A 16,510-nucleotide genomic window follows, 5' to 3' on the forward strand; every position below is an offset into this window, starting at 1 on the left:
TTGGTTGTTGGCCCTATCTTCATCCTGCCCCTGTCCTACCATCGCTACCCTTCTGTTGCTGGTTTCTCTTCCTGCCTTCTGTGCTTCTCACTTTCCTTCCCTCTCTCCCTCTGCTGTTTCTTCCACCTCTCCCCAGTCTTTTAACCCTACAATCACACCTCTTCCCACCACTTTCCACCCCCATTTGAATCCCATGGAGGGCCCCTATAAACAACCAATACAAGGTCTAATACCAAAGCTAAAAACATAAATCCATCAAGATCTGTGTGTAATATTCGTTGAGCAATCACATTTTGTTCTCATTACTTCTGTCATCACCCTCACCCCATCTCTGCCTTCTTTTTCTTTTTCCTGTTTGAATTGTCCGTTTGTTTTGTGGGGGCAGGAACTGTTTGTTTTGTGGTCTGTAAATTATCTAGCACACTTCATGAATGCAATGTATGTTATTTTGCTAGTGATACCGGTTGTTTGAATCTAAATATGGTACTGAGTCACTACCTTCTTCACACGTCTCCAGAAAAGGTCCATCTATTTGTGAGGTTGTGGTATCTGCATAAGTGTAGCTTTATAGCTTGTTCTTGGTCATTAGGAAACTCTTTTATTATTTCATTTTGCAGGTTATTATAAACCAGATGAGATTGTATGTCACTTTCTTACACACTAGCAGGTGCTTTTTTGGCTCTATGCTTACTTAAAAGCTTTAAAGTGTCCACTTCTACAAGCTGTTACCATTGCAAGAATAAATGTTTTGGCACTTTGATAAGTATGAGAGATGTTTTTCGAGGTTTTGAACAGGGAGTTATACGTTTTGATTTGCACCTAATTCCTTGGACGAAACCTGAGATGTGTTTTTATTCAAAAGAATCAGCTACTGTATTGGTGTGATATTTATGAACTATACTATTCTAGCATTTCAGACGTGGCTTGAATTTCTATTACCTTGCCAGTCAAACTGATTCCAGAGCAGCTAGTATGGGTATGGATTCTTTCCTTAAACTCCCGTGAATGAGGTTCCTCCTAGAACAGTTTAAGACATATACTGTTGGCCTTCTGGAGCTTGTGTTTCAAAGCAGGTCACAAGCAAGGAAAAAGTCTGTCACAAATTTTATTTTAATGTCATGAGAAAAGACAGTGTCTATATTTAGCATACATCTAAGCTGGCTGCTATTGAAGAGAAGTATCTGCAGGTTATCCATATATACGCTAATAGTATTGTAGCCAAAGTTACTATATTCTTTCTTGTGCATACATAGCCAGGCCAATTGAACATATTACGTGTTGTTAGAAGCCTATAGAAAACTAAACACAAAATCACTGACTCGTTCTGAATTCTGTGGCTGTTCAAAGAATTTACTTTTAATTTTTATTCTGGAGAGAATCATGTTTACTTTCCTGTTGGCTGGATAATATTTAGCAACCTTTTAGTGGTTCAACTGTGTGACAGTGTCAGAATGTTACTAAAAATTTGTCATTGGTTATTTTTTGTCTGTTTATGTTCTAGAATGAACACTTAACAGTTCTGTAGCTTGGTAAATTTCTTTATTAAACACATTTGGTTGCTAGATCAGAACTTTGCTCCTATTGGCACAGCAGATACTAGTACAGACATGCTGCTCTCCCTGCGTAAGTGCTTGGAAAGTTGTACTGTTTAGTAAGGGGAGTTTCGTGCATGTGAGGAGAACAGCATACAGAAGCTGAGATCCATCATAGGAATATGAGAGCACAGTATACCTACCAAGGCATATAACCCTTATCACTGGCCCAGTGCTTCATACAGAAATGACTGTTTTTCTCCTTTCCACTCTGTATGAGAGATACATAATTCATCTATAGGTGTTTTTTTTTTGTGTATGTTTATTATTTGGGGCAAGGGGTGAGAGACAAAATTGAGGGGAAGCTAAGTTAAGGAAATGCTTTCTTAAAAGTTAGCCATTCTGGGTGTTACGTGGTAAGGTTTCAGTTTCTGTGAAAGTTGGCAAGTTTATGCCCCCCTCTAGATTGAGGATTCAGTCCAGGGTTTAGCTGTCTGTTTTTGAGTCTGATTAACAGAAGGTAGAGGGAAGAAGAGAAGAAGGAATCTTCCAGTTCTTTCACCATAACTATGCTATGGCTTCATTATTCACACTCTCAAGAAGGTATAGAAGGTTTAAGTTTTCAAATATGCTGTTACCTATTGATTGGGGACACAGAAAAAGTGAGTGTCATTTAGTTAAGCTTGGTCGGTAAGTTGGAACATCAGCATGGAAGTCTGAGAGCAACAGTCCATGGCAGATCTAAATGTTGTGTAGATGGCTACTTGAAACTCTCCTTTTTTCCTTGTGTGGTGATATGGCAGTTGCTAGTTTACATAGGCAGGCTGGGCTGATGGCCCAGCATTCATTCTTGGTGAGAGGTCTTCAGATTTGGAATGTCATTCCTGTGCCTTCCTCTTTGGGTGCAGATTTGGTGACTTTCTAGGAACACTGAAATAAACTTGTTTTTTAAGGTGGTATTTGGATGAGCGTTTTAATTTGGGGGGAAATGAGATTTTGTTTTAGATTTAAGAAGGTCTTTGAGGTGGTTAGTTGGTCCTTAATCTCTCTAATTTGAATTAATTTGCTTTTAAATGTTTTAATCCACGTGGAGAATTTGAGAGCTACAAGTGAAAACAATTAAGGAATTTTGGACAGCAACAGAACTTAGTAATACAAAGATTAATTCCTTTTTAATGAGTTTTAGCCACGAAGTAGGCATTTTGAGGAGTCCACCTGCAGAACTTTGGTGCACCACTGATGTTGAGTTACATGCATTTCTAAAATTTCCTACTTTCCTGACAGAACTACATAAAGAATCTTGTATATAGAATGAACTGGCCCTTTTAAATATTTCCAAACTTTAATTGCTGGATATAACTTCTGTAATTTTCAACTTTGACTATTAAGGAACAGATAAAAGTAAGTGTGCCTCAATCAGTTGCATATGCAAGAGCCATTAAAAATTGTTATCCATTGCTTTAGGGGAGGTACAAATGGCCATAAAATGTAAGTTCTGTGCTTGTTTACAACACCTTCAAAGGTTTTTTATTTTGCAACACACACAGTCCTCTCCCGGGAGCTGGTAATTATGTGATTCATAAATAGACCCTTCAAGGTCATCTATACTACACCAGAGCATATTTGACCATAAAACCCAGTACCCCTTAATCCAAAGACACACATCTCTTCCACTTAACTGATAGAGACTATTTGTTAACTGTACAGTAGAACCTCAGAGATAGGAGCACCTGGGGAATGGAGGTTGTTCATAATTCTGAACAAAACACTGATTGTTCTTTCAAAAGCTTACAACTGAACATTTACTTAATACAGCTTTGAAACTTTACTATGCAGAAGAAAAATGCTGCTTTCCCTTTATTTTTTTTTAGTAGTTTACATTTAAACACAGTCCTATACCGTGTTTGTTTTTGTTTTTTGCTTTTTGTCTCGCTGCTGCCCGATTGCATACTTCCAGCTCCAAATGAAGTGTGTGATTGACTGGTCAGTTCGTAACTCTGGTGTTTGTAACTCTGAAGTTCTACTGTAGTAGTGTTAGTTGGGCTGGTTGCATCTGGAAGCCAGCCACTCAAGGGCATCAAATCTGATTTGGATAGGTCTGATAACTCATCTAGCAGAAAGCAGTAATATAGATACACAAAATTTTAGAAATTGGCTTCTTTAAATGAAGAAAATCCCAGCAACTTTTATTAAATAACATTGTACTGATATATTCAGGATCCTGAACTACTCTGTTGTATGACCATTGGGACCTCTGCAAATAAGCTGTGGCTAATCACAGTGACAGAATGACTTCCTAACCATGTTCATTGACTATTTCACAACTTTAATACCATTTCCACTCACTTTAGAACATTAAAATGCTGTTGGAATCTGAAAAGCGACCCTGTAAAATTGTAGAATTCCATGTGTAGTATCTGACATGACAAATTTTTCAGTATTCAAGCAACATTTTTTTTTCTTACTGGCAGCTCTGCAAATTCACCTACACTCTGAGTCAAGCTGGGATCACTGCCTTGTGAATCCTCAAATGGCACAACCTTTCCTGATGAACTTTAAATACTTAACAGTTCTGTTGATGTGTGAACCAAAAAAGAAGCTAGTTTTCTTCTGTAGGTGTATTAGCTCAGCATCGTTAGCAACAGTAGAAAGTAGTAAAATCTTAACTATTATAAAAGTAAGATAAAACTCACTACCTGTGTGTATTGTATCATTTTTTACATAGTCACTTTTCTCCCCAAAACCAGAGTTGGATTCACCTGATACTGTTAGTGGAAAGTTCTGTATTACCCACTTCACTGGATGTTAACTTGACTAATTCAGAGTCCTTTGACAAGTTCCCAAGCCTCTTAATCTTACAATGCTGTCCTCATTATAGTGAATATAAAACTGTAAAAAAGCTGCAACTGCTGTTCACCTGATCATTTGGAAAAATACAAAAAGCTGTGCACTGTTTTGGTGGTGGTTTGTAAATTTTTAGCAAATTAACTGTTTAATATTTTGGCTTCTGTTTGCAGAGTGTTCGACCCACACCACAAAATGAAGCTATAACAGTACACTTTAAGCCAGTTACATTAAAAGCTTCTGAGAGTAAATATACCAAAGTTGCAAGCATTAGTTTTGATGGTAAGTATTTATTTTTTTTATTTCTTTGTAGAAATTTTAAAATATTTCTAAAGTGCTACTGAAATCTCATGAAAATTTGAAAAATACTTCTTCGGAAAAATGTATGTTCTGTGTCATATTTCTAGGGAAAGTGAGTAATTCCTTCTCATGTCAGAATTTTGTTGATTCATGTGACTTCAAAACTGGTTTCTTTGGAAATAATTATGGCATGTAAAACTGTAAACTAATCGTTTGAGTTAGTAGCAGGAATAGATGAATTCTAAAGTACTCCATCTTGTAAACATTTAAAAAAAATGGAATAGCAAAATTACTTGGCTACATAAGCAGAATTGTTTGTAGAATATATCAGTTTTTAGTTGATCGTTTGTTAAAGCAACAAAGAGTCCTGTAGCACCTTATAGACTAACAGATGTATTGGAGCACACGCTTTTGTGGATGAATACTCACTTCATCAGATGCATGTTTATTAAAGGTAAAACTGAATTGTTAATGGTAAAAATTAGGTATTTATAAATTTCAAGAAAGCAGATACTTTCCTTATACTTTAGTAATAGAAATTTGGACAAGATATATCATTTCTTGGATCTTCAGTATTTTCCAACATCAGATCAGAAAACTTTTTCAATTTGGGGCAATCCCAGAAGATATGAAAATAATTCCATATACCATAGAATGCTCTCCAGCATTCTGCTGTGAATTTTAAGTCTATTTTCTTTTGAAACATTGGTGTGCAAAATAGAACTTCCACTGGTATTCTTTCTATCAGGGAGAGCACATACTACTCACAGTGGCTATCACTTCTATCTCTTCTGGTCATTGGAGAGACTTAGTGGTTCATTTCTTTTCCAACCTAACCTCATGTGGCCAATATTGCCCTGCAATTTTATTGGAAAAAGTGCATAAAACATACCTGTTTTCTACCAAAGTTTTTGAGTTATCAGAATAAGTGTTTGACGCATCCCCAAGTTATTACAGTAAAAATATTACAGGGTGTAGTACGACTCTCAGGCTGAAATGACTCAGAATGGAGGGTTGTGTGTTCGGATATCGTGCATTTTGAGATGAACCAAGATAAAATGTTGGGAGACTCCCCAAGTGAATTACGATCATTGCAACTTTTAAGAGCCTAATATTAAAATTTTGTAAGAAGAGAGTGAAATAAGAAGTTAGGACACGAATTCTAGACTTGCCAGATGCCCCTAGCTTGAGGAAAGGATTTGTCCAGATTTAGAAATTTGAAGAAAAAACAGATTATTAAGACTGAGATCAAATGAGTGTGGTAGGGCACTTTAAGTTGTGTAGTGTGAAGTTGCACACTCAGCTGGGTTCAACATTCTGTCTAATAGACCATTTGCAGCATTTAAGTGGTTCGCTGAGGGGTTGGCTTAATGAAGAGGACCTATTCTGAACATTTTTCTGATTTTACTGCCCTAATATATGAAAGTTGTAGGTGTTTGTGGCTTCCACCAGCGAATATTCATGACTTCATTAACTGCTTTCTTGTGGTGTTTCTACAAGCATGATGATCTGCTTGCTGAGAGACCTTGGGAACAACCCCCAAGGCTTCTGTCTTGTTTCAGCTTGTGCTACATCTGAGTCCTTGCAACCACTGTGGTTTTGCTCATTTCTATAGTCTTCCAAGTTAAAACGTCCAGGTTTTTTTTTTCTTTCCTTATTTAATAATACTGGATCCCTGTGACTTTTATTTGAGGTTTATTCCATGCCACTCCCTGAAACTTTCCTTAGGGGAAAGATTCAGTTTCCTCCCCAGTCATAACCTTATCTCACAAATAGTTCTCTCTTGTTCGCATTTATTTTCCTTGCCACCTGATAGAGTAACTTTTTGGCTAATTCCTTGTCTACTTCAGTAAGGCTCAAACTGGGACTTAATTTTGTTGCACTTTGCTCCCAATTACTACTGGTCTGAGAGTTTGGACTGAGTATTTTTTTTTTAAGTCACTGCCAAACATCAAGTATGATTGTTTGTCTAAAAATATTCAGTCTTAAGAATCTCTCCAGCTCCACCATATGCAGCCTATTGATACTAGTAAATGTCTTTTAATAGAAGGTATCTCATCTAGTAGCAACAAGTAATCTTGAAGCAGTTCTTTAGAATAAGGAATGTAAAGATGAAGGTCTCATGATTTTTAAATAACTGTGCCCTGGTCTATTGGTGACTAAGGTACCCATCTTCCTATGCATATAAAGAAAAAAATTACAGCTTTAGTATTTTATGTATAAATCAGTTAGGTGAGAAAAATGATCCTACTAGTTTGCAGCAGTTAACTTTTAATGGCATCTTTAATTGCTTAACAATTAAATTTTAAGAATAAAGAATAGCTATTGATTTACTATTTTATGTAAATAAAGTGATCACAGAACCTATTTCATTCTTTGTTGTACATGTGCAGCATCAAAAGCAAAAAGACATTCTCAGTCTTCTGGAAAAATAACTGTTAAAGCAAAAGAGAAGAGTTATTCAAAACTTGAAATTCCCTATCAAGCAGAAATATTAGATGGGTAAGTCTGTATAAACTGAGTGCTGATTAAAAATTAAACACCGAGAATCAGATGCTTTTCTTTTATCGTGTTTTATGGAGTAAGGTGTTGCTCATGTACTCTTAACTACGGAGTTCTTTCAGTAGCACAGGTGCTGGTTCTAATTTTTTGCTTTCTTTGGATAGCAGATGAGCTAGTGTTACTCAGTAATACATAAGCAAATTTCAAGATTTGGACACTCAGTGGCTTTCATGAGTCATTCACCTAAGTGGCTTATGCTACGTATGTCATAGTTTCCAAATGCAAACTTATATCACTTGCTCTTCTATCTGAAAACATGGGAACAATCACTGTTTTGTGCTTAGATTGCCCTGCCAGTGTAGCCTGAAGCAAGGGTAGAGAGTATACACTGGGAGAGCTATCCCTTTTGCCTGAATTGACTGCTTTTAGCCTTTGGAGGTAAAGAGCACAGGAGATTATTTTTGAGGAAAATCTGAAGGTTTTGATACATTTTTCTTTTTAAATAGATATTTAGGATTTGATCATGCTGCCACATTGTTTCACATCCGGGACAGTCCTGCTGACTCTGTGGAAAGGCCAATCTATCTTACAAATACATTCAGTTTTGCAGTCCTCATTCATGATGTTGTGTTACCAGAAGAAGTAAAAACAATGTTTAAAGTAAGCCCAATTCCAATGAAAATTTTCCCTAATATTTAATGAACTGTATTATATTAAATTTTAACTTTGGTGTTATTTCTTCACTAATTTAGGTCCAGAATTTCAGCAAACCAGTCTTGATCCCACCTAGTGAATCCATATATATTTTCACACTTTATTTTATGCCTTCCACGTCATCTGTTCATGTAGATAACAATATTTTACTTATCACCAACGCTTCTAAATTTCAATTGCCTGTGCGAGCATACACAGGTTTTTTAGATGTAAGTATTTATTTTTCCTTGAAATTTCACTCTAGATCAAAGAGTACTAATTTGATTTCCTTGGTTTTTCTCCATGGTACCTGTTCAATTCCTTTGTGATTTAAAACAAAAAAGCAAACTAAATTTTGCTGCTCCTTTCCCCATGACATTCTCAACGTACTAAATAATTGGTCAGGGATTGGTTTAATGTGGTGAGCTTTTTCCCCTGTTTTTTCCATTTCTCAGTTATGTGGTTTGTTTGTTCGATTCATGGATAGAATAAAGCATAGTCCCAAATTTTTAATGCTTTCTCTTATTAATTCATTTGCTAGTGAACTCTGATTTTGAATGTACTGTGTATTTTTAAGTGCAGCTATAATGCCTTTCATAATCTCTCTAGTACTTTGTATTACCCCCCAAACTCGAGGAACGTTTCATAGATTTTGGCATATTGAGTGCAACAGAAACTACTAGCATTTTATTTGCAATCATCAACAGTAATCCCATTGAGGTAAGAATCGACATATTTTAAATTCCTGTTCGTTGTAGTAAATTTCTGCGTCTGTGTCATTGCTGAGATTGTCATCTTTTTTGTCTTTTTTAAGCTGTCTATAAAAAGCTGGCATGTTATAGGGGATGGCTTGACTATAGAACTCCTGGTTACCGAAAAAGGCAATAGAACCACAATAATTGCAAACCTTCCAGAATTAGAAAATGCCAGTGTATCTGATCAATCTTCAGTAAGTAAACTCTTCTTCTTGAGTCCTTAGTTAAAAGCTGCATGTAGTGCATTGATAAGAGATGATCAATAATGTAGCAATGAATGACGTAAGTATAACTTTGTCATGAAGATATTCACAGGATAATGAACAAGGTAGCATGTTTTTGAATAGAAGGTAAAATAAATTTGTTCATATGTGGGGTATGAAGGATTGGTGAGTTTCTAAAATAAAATGTTTAGAAAGTCTGAATCTTGGTATACATGCTTCCTGGGTCATTGCATAGTAGTCATTTCCCTGGTCACTTTCTAGAGCTGAATGAACTTTGAACTAGTCATTCATAACAGCTACTTAGGGAAGTGAAAATGATTCAAGCAGATAGCAACAGGTTTCACTCTACTTTCCTCAGCTGCTCTTATGAAATATGAGTGGTACATATGGAGATACAAAGATGGGCTCGACTTGTGAGTTTCTTTGTTTACAGAATGTTCTCACTGCAACCTTTGTGGGTCTTTGTCCAGCTAGCTGGAAGAAAAGGGGCATTGCCCCATTAAGGTCTCCCTTGCAGTATGTGGAGAGAAAGGAATAAAGTCATGGCCTAATTAAACCAAATCCATGGCTTCCTGGCTTTCTTCTGGTGTGGATGGACAGTGGGCATTATAATGTTTATATTTTATTTGTATAGGCACCTTGCAGGGATTGACTGTTAACCCAATATCACTGATGCTGCTTATAGTATTAAATCATAATACCATTGTTAACATTAATGCATGCAGCCACAAATCCCAAGCTTGGTTCTGCTGTTCTTACCATAGTTAAATAACTCACTTTACTCTCTGCTATGATATATTGTGTTCTGTTTTGGAAAATTAGGTCTTATAAAGAGAAACTTTAGAAACATTAATCTAGGTAACACTGTAAATGTTCATGGTGGTTCGCAAAGAAGGTTAAAAAAACATCTCCCTGGGCTGAGGAATTTACAGTCTAATTTAGACAGAATAATGATTAAGTTGAAAGAAAAATAATTTAAACAGATTCTGTATTAGTATATAGAACTTGGAGTTTATTAGGTGTGTTTCCTATTAATATTTCTGTTTATAATGGAAGAATGTGGCATAAAACATAAATGAATAATTATATATTTCTACCACTTACAGGTAATACTAGCATCTGGTTACTATGCTGTGTTTAGAGTAAAACTAATAGCAAAAGAACTTGAAGGAATTCATGATGGAGCCATACAAATAACAACAGATTATGAGGTATACTTATTGCCCACCTAAATGACTGTGGTGCTGCCATAGATGAGATGAGTTAATTGTTATATTTTGGTTATTGTGTAATAAAACATTTTATCCTATTGTGGACTGGTACTTTGTGCTATACTTTGTGCTACCCGACTCAGATATTAACTCTGAAAAGCAGTTGCTACGTTGGTGCAATAGTTGCTTGCCATAAGTGATGCTGCAAACCACATCAGTAATCAACTATGAAGTCATAACAGATCCATTGATGACATGTCTGGATCCCAGTGGATAGAATACTGTATTAAGCATATGTTGCAATGAAATACAGTGCTAGTGTATTTGCTCTGAAGGGATTTGAAAAAGGCAAGTTTCGCTCAGCTTTCCACTTCACTTCTGGAATTTCTGTTTCAATCTATTATGTGATGCTTCAAGGCGAGTCCAAGTGAATTGAGGCTCGATGCATACTCAAAGCACCATGGCATGGATCTTTTGACATGATACACTGTGACGACGCTCTTAATATATCATGTCAGTCATTTGTGTGAAAGCTCATTGTAGCACCTCCTTTTGAGACGTTTAGAATGTGTTATCAGCCCACAATATGGAGTCATGCTGTTGGAGAGAAGTAATTGAAAGTTACTTTACTTGACCTCTTTGGTCTTCAATGCTAATATCCACAAAATAAGGCCTGGACTACACGACGCATTTAAACCGATTTGAGCAGCATTAACCCGATTTAACGCTGCACCTGTCCACACAACGAGGCCCTTTATATCGATATAAAGGGCTCTTTAAACTGGTTTTTGTACTCCTATCTGACAAGAGGAGTAGCTCTGAAATCGGTATTATCATATCGGATTAGGGTTAGTGTGGCCGCAAATCAACGGTATTGGCCTCCGGGCAGTATCCCACAGTGCACCATTGTGACTGCTCTGGACAGCAATCCAATCTCAGATGCACTGGCCAGGTAAACAGGAAAAGCCTGCGAACTTTTGAATTTCATTTCCTGTTTGCCCAGCGTGGAGCTCTGATCAGCATGGGTGGCGATGCAGTCCCAAATCCCAAAAGAGCTCCAGCATGGACCGTATGTGACATACTGGATCTGATCACTGTATGGGGAGACAAATCTGTTCTATCAGAGCTCTGATACAGAAGACGAAATGAGAAAGCATTTGGAAAAAATCTCCTGGCTACGATAGACAGAGGCTACAGCACAGTGCTGTGTGACAAGCGTAACAGAAAGCCAAAGAATCAAATGGATGCTCAAGGAGGGAGGGGGTACTGAGGACTCCAGCTATTCCACAGTCCCCACAGTCTCCGAAAAGCATTTGCATTCTTGGCTGAGCTCCCAATCCCTGTAGGGTCAAACACATTGTCCGGGGTGTTTCAGGGTATATGTCGTCAATTTACCCCCCTTCCCTCCCCGTGAAAGAAAAGGGAAAAAAATCATTTCTTGACTTTTTTATATGTCACCCTATGTCTACTGCATGCTGCTGGTAGACGCGGTTCTATGGCAATGAATAGCAGCATCCTCTCCCCTCCCATCCCCAGTGGCAGATGGTACAGTATGACTGTTATCCATCGTCATCACCAGCCCGCGAGTGCTCCTGGCTGGCCTCAGGTGAGGTCAGCCGGGGCACCAGGGTAAAAATAGGAATGACTCCTGGTCATTCCCGGTAGATGATACAGAATGGCTGGTAACAGTCCTTATCATAGCAACTGGGGGCTGAGTTCCATCAGCCCCCCCTCCCTTTCCTGTGTAAAGAAAAGATTCTGTACTGCCTGGGCTATCATAGCAGCGGGATGCTGGGCTCGTCTCCCCTCCACCATTTAATGTCCTGCCTGGACTATCATAGCAGCTGGAGGCTGCCTCCCCCTCATTTTATCTCACTAAAAAGTCCAGTGTATCTTATTTCTGCATTCTTTATTACTTCATCACACAAATGGGGGCACTGCCATGATAGCCCAGAAAGGTTGGGGGAGAAGGGAATCAACAGGTGGGGTTGTTGCAGGGGCACCCCCTGTGAATGGCATGCAGCTCATCATTTCTGTGGGATCTGACACGGAGCGGCTGTGCTCTCTGGTTCTCTGATACACTGGCTTTCTAGTACACTTGCCCCGTATTCTAGGCAGGACTAACTCTATTTTTAGATAAACCATAAAGAAGGATTGACTAGGGGAGTCATTCCCATTTTTGTCTTTGCGCCCCGGCCGACCTCAGCTAAGGCCAGCCAGGAGCACCCATGACAGCAGCAGATGGTACAGAACGACTGACAACAGTCATTCATCGCCAATTTACAATGGCACAGCAAACGTACAGAACAACTGGTAACCGTCTCTGCTATCTTGCAATGGCAAATGAATGCTGCTGTGTAGCACTGCAGTACCGCCTCTGTCAGCGGCATCCAGTACACATACGGTGAAGTGACAAAAAGGCAAAACGGCTCCATGGTTGCCACGCTATGGCATCTGCCAGGGCAATCCAGGGAAAAAGGGTGTGAAATGATTGTCTGCCGTTGCTTTCCCGGAGGAAGGAATGAGTGATGACATTTACCCAGAATCACCTGCGACACTGTTTTTGCACCATCATGCATTGGGATCTCAACCGAGAATTCCAGTGGGTGGGGGAGACTGCAGGAACTATGGAATAGCTACGGGATAGCTACCCACAGTGCAACGCTCTGGAAATCGATGCTAGCCTCGGTACATGGACGCACACCGCCGAATTAATGTGCTTAGAGTGGCCGTGTGCACTCGACTTTATACAATCTGTTTTACAAAACCGGTTTATGTAAAATCGGAATAATCCCGTAGTGTAGACATACCCTCTGATATATTCTAATCTCTGCAATAAGAGGAGTAACCTTGAAGCATATAATGGGATCGCTTTCATTTTTAACATTTGGCTGTAACTTTCAATGACTTTGTGTGTGTTGATATAGCATATTATAAACTATATTGTGAACATTGTGTTTGTTTTTGTGCGTTTATGGAGTCAAGAAGTGTTGTAGTTTATTCTGAATGCAGCTACAGAAAAGGGGACTCTTTTAGAAGTCTTCCAGTATTCTGTATTTGGCAGAAATAATAATGGCATTTGTTTGCATATGCACAGATGCATACATATTTGACCCTCTGGGCAACTGTAAAATCTGAAGCTGTTTGTTTTTTTCCTGTGTGCGCACACGTTTCAGTCTTGTTCTGATTGTGAGAACTTTGTTGCACTGATATCTGTTCATCTTTAATACTACTTTTATATATTTCCATCTCTAAAACAGACATTTGCATCTACAGGTTAATACTTTACCACGATTTATAGTGCTTCTAGAGCAGTTTAATATTTCCTGTGTAAACACAGGTGCAGTATTTTTATGATGTCATTGAATTTTCCAAGGAAAAATATGCCCATTGGAAAGTTTGTAACTTGTTTGTATGTTTTGTTCTGCATTGTATGCAGTTTATATGAGTTGCATATAAATTAATAGAATGCATGTGATTAAGGAAAAATGGACTTCTTAATATTTTTCATGATAAACTTTTGACTTGAGGAGTTTTCTTTTAGAAAATTGGCTGAGGAATGAAAATATTTGGCTGGATGATGAGACTTTAAAATAATCATCCTTGCATTAAACTTGACATACTTGGTTGTCCTGTCATTATGCCAAGTCTGTTGGCCTGATTATATGTAAATATGAAACATGAATAATAGAACTTCAGATTTTTAGAAAATGTGTTGATGTAACTAAAAACAGAAATAAAAGGATGAATAGATGGACATATAAAGATTCCACTTGGAGAAGATGTATTACTAAACTTCTTTTGTTCTTTCAGATTTTGACAATTCCTGTGAAGGCTGTAATTGCTGTGGGTTCACTGACTTGCTCCCCTAAACACATTCACCTTCCGCCTTCCTTTCCAGTAAGATATTTTGTTGACAATATTTTCTTTCTTTTTTTCTTCAGATCCTTTTCAGGAGCAACTTCCTTTATGATTTGCTTTATGACTTCTGAATTGCTATGCTGGAGGGAACGGTGGTGATTATTCTTAAGCTTTCATTAGCTGGTACTATAGAAACTCTTATCATCCCAGATAGTAGACATGACACACACCTCAACTCACCTTTTATTGTATCACTTGAAGAGAGCTTGGGATATTGACTCCTGGCCCAGACTTGGCTTTCTATTCAGCTTCATTCTGATGTAGCTGTACTCAGTTGTTTTCTTCATCATTCCTCCTGCGTTAGTGCCAGGAATTAGAGAGAGGCATCTAATTATATCAGGTATATCTCCGGATTTCTGAGATCTTCAGAAGAAAGACTATGAAACCAAAGAAACTCTTAAATTGGCCAATTTACAAAAACACAAAATTAGTTGTGTATTTAGCATTGTTTTCCAACCTGGAGATGTGTCGCCCCCAAGGGGATATGTGGCACAGTACAGGAACAATACAAGGAAGCTGTATGGTCCTGGATCCACTTTAATCCCTTTGTAGACACACGATGACTGCTTGTGGAGATCTGCCTATCTTTTGTCTCTCTACTGCTGCTGCAGTCTTCGTGCACTGAGCCCCAGAAGCATCTGATTTTGTACAGGGCTGTGTGTCAGGGAGCAGCCCATTAACCAGATTTTATCTTCTCTGCTCCCATGGCATTTGGCACAACCATGGGATCTCATGCAGCCTGGCCCAGCTGTGAGCCATGAATGGATGATCACCCAGTCTAAACAGCATGTAGCCTTCTGATGGGTAGTGAACCAAGGAGGAGGGAGAATCATCAGGGAAAGGAATACAAGAACTAAAAGTGTAGGGGGAGAGGGAGATCAGAGAGGAGAGATGCTAGCACAGGACCAGTGTAGGGGTGCTTTATTGTAAGGGCATGAGTTGAGTAAAGGATAGGAATTGGATTTTTAAGATTTTTTGTATGGCTGTCAGCTCACAAAGGGGATCGTTCAGCTGTATAGTCTCTTCTTGTTGGTAATCACTGTACAGGTTTAAGATAGTGTTTTGATTAAAAAAAAAAAACTATTAGTTTTTGCTAAAGACTTTAATGGAGTCCCAGATTGCCCATTAATAAAAGATGGGTGTATCTGCAGGACTCCATACATGGGGCTCTGGCACAGTCATTTCTTCCTGCTATGGAATGTGTCCATTCATCAGGACAAAGCGATGTAGTAAACTATCCCTTCATGCACCAGTCATCCCTTTTGAAAAATTATTTTTCTTGTTTGTGACACTTCAAGAATTTCCTGAGCCTACAGCCATCATTGTGGCTTGCAAGCCCACAGCTGTGACTTATCCCCATTCCTCACCCCAGCTCTGGCACTGAGATATATATAAAAGGTAAATCTCAGATTTCATTTGAGGGAAGGGTGCATTTTCTAGTCCTCTTCCTTGCAATAAAACCTCAAAGACATAATTTATTTGCATCTGTCTATATTATTTGGTGAAGGTTGAAAGGTGGTCATTGATCTTGACTAAAGATCACAGGTTATTTATATTCTCCTTCACGTTCACTAGCATTGACCTTTGCAATGAGTGGAAAAACATGACCACAGGTCCCATGATTTTTGTTAGGATTTCAGAGTAGTTTGTGGCTATGGGGGCTGTAGCATCTATACTGCCAGAGATGGCAGTTAGGACAATCACAATTTCCAGCTAAGCCAGTCCTCTACTGAGCATCCGTGATGGCTTTTTGCCAGAAGGGGGAGTATCTCAATGAGTGCCAGCATGGCATAGTGAAATAGACACAGGATGAAGAACGTGGGGCTCAAGCATTCTAATCAGGGCTCTGCAGATGATAGCTGTGTCATCTAACTCTGCTTTAAAATTGTGGCATGTTACTTATCTGCTTTATAGAGGGAGGATCATGACTAGAGCGGGAACAAAAGCTTGGAATTTCAAATATTTTCTGTGAAACATCTATTTGTTTCTCATACATTTTGATGAAAGTTTCATTCTCTTTTTTGGCCATCTCTGGTTGTGATGATTTAGTAGTAGTGTTTTTAAAGCACTATATGTGTTGTAAATTTCACCATATATGTACTCGCAACCCAGCAGTAGCTGAGGGCCTACTGGATTCCAGAATCCTACTTTATTGTGCCTTTCAAAATACTTCTAAATGTTTGCAGCTATGCTCAAGTTCCATCACAAGCAGCTGGTTCCCCTTCTGCCTGAGGGCTGGGGGAACCTAAAATCCAGCCCTTGGTCTCTCTCTTTTGTCACCTTTAATATAAAAAGAGTCAGATAAATTTGGGGAGTGTCTCAAAAAATCATCTTCCTAATCCTCCTGAAAATACTTAGGGTGGTTCTCTGCATAGTACTGTGATATACTGGGAGAGGAATTGGCTCTGTTTTGGGAGAGCAGAATGAAAAATTGTGCAGGCCTCCCCCAAAATGCTGAGGTAGGTAAATGCTACATATGTAGGTAGATGTCTGAAGGCTTGCCCACTGTGTGTTGAGTGGGAGAAATG

The 16,510-nt window shown here is 38.5% G+C and overlaps 1 protein-coding gene across 1 annotated transcript in view; it reads left to right on the plus strand.

The window, feature by feature from the left end:
• The window catches only part of TMEM131 (transmembrane protein 131), a 179,229-nt gene that overhangs the window by 114,931 nt on the left and 47,788 nt on the right, over positions 1-16,510 (plus strand). The window contains 8 exon segments of the mRNA XM_075060989.1: positions 4,550-4,658; positions 7,070-7,178; positions 7,685-7,838; positions 7,931-8,101; positions 8,481-8,591; positions 8,686-8,820; positions 9,957-10,061; positions 13,875-13,961. Of these exon segments, the coding sequence (XP_074917090.1) occupies positions 4,550-4,658; positions 7,070-7,178; positions 7,685-7,838; positions 7,931-8,101; positions 8,481-8,591; positions 8,686-8,820; positions 9,957-10,061; positions 13,875-13,961 (981 nt within the window).

The sequence above is a fragment of the Chelonoidis abingdonii genome, chromosome 1 (assembly GCF_003597395.2).
Source record: "Chelonoidis abingdonii isolate Lonesome George chromosome 1, CheloAbing_2.0, whole genome shotgun sequence".
Taxonomy (NCBI): Eukaryota; Metazoa; Chordata; order Testudines; family Testudinidae; genus Chelonoidis; species Chelonoidis abingdonii.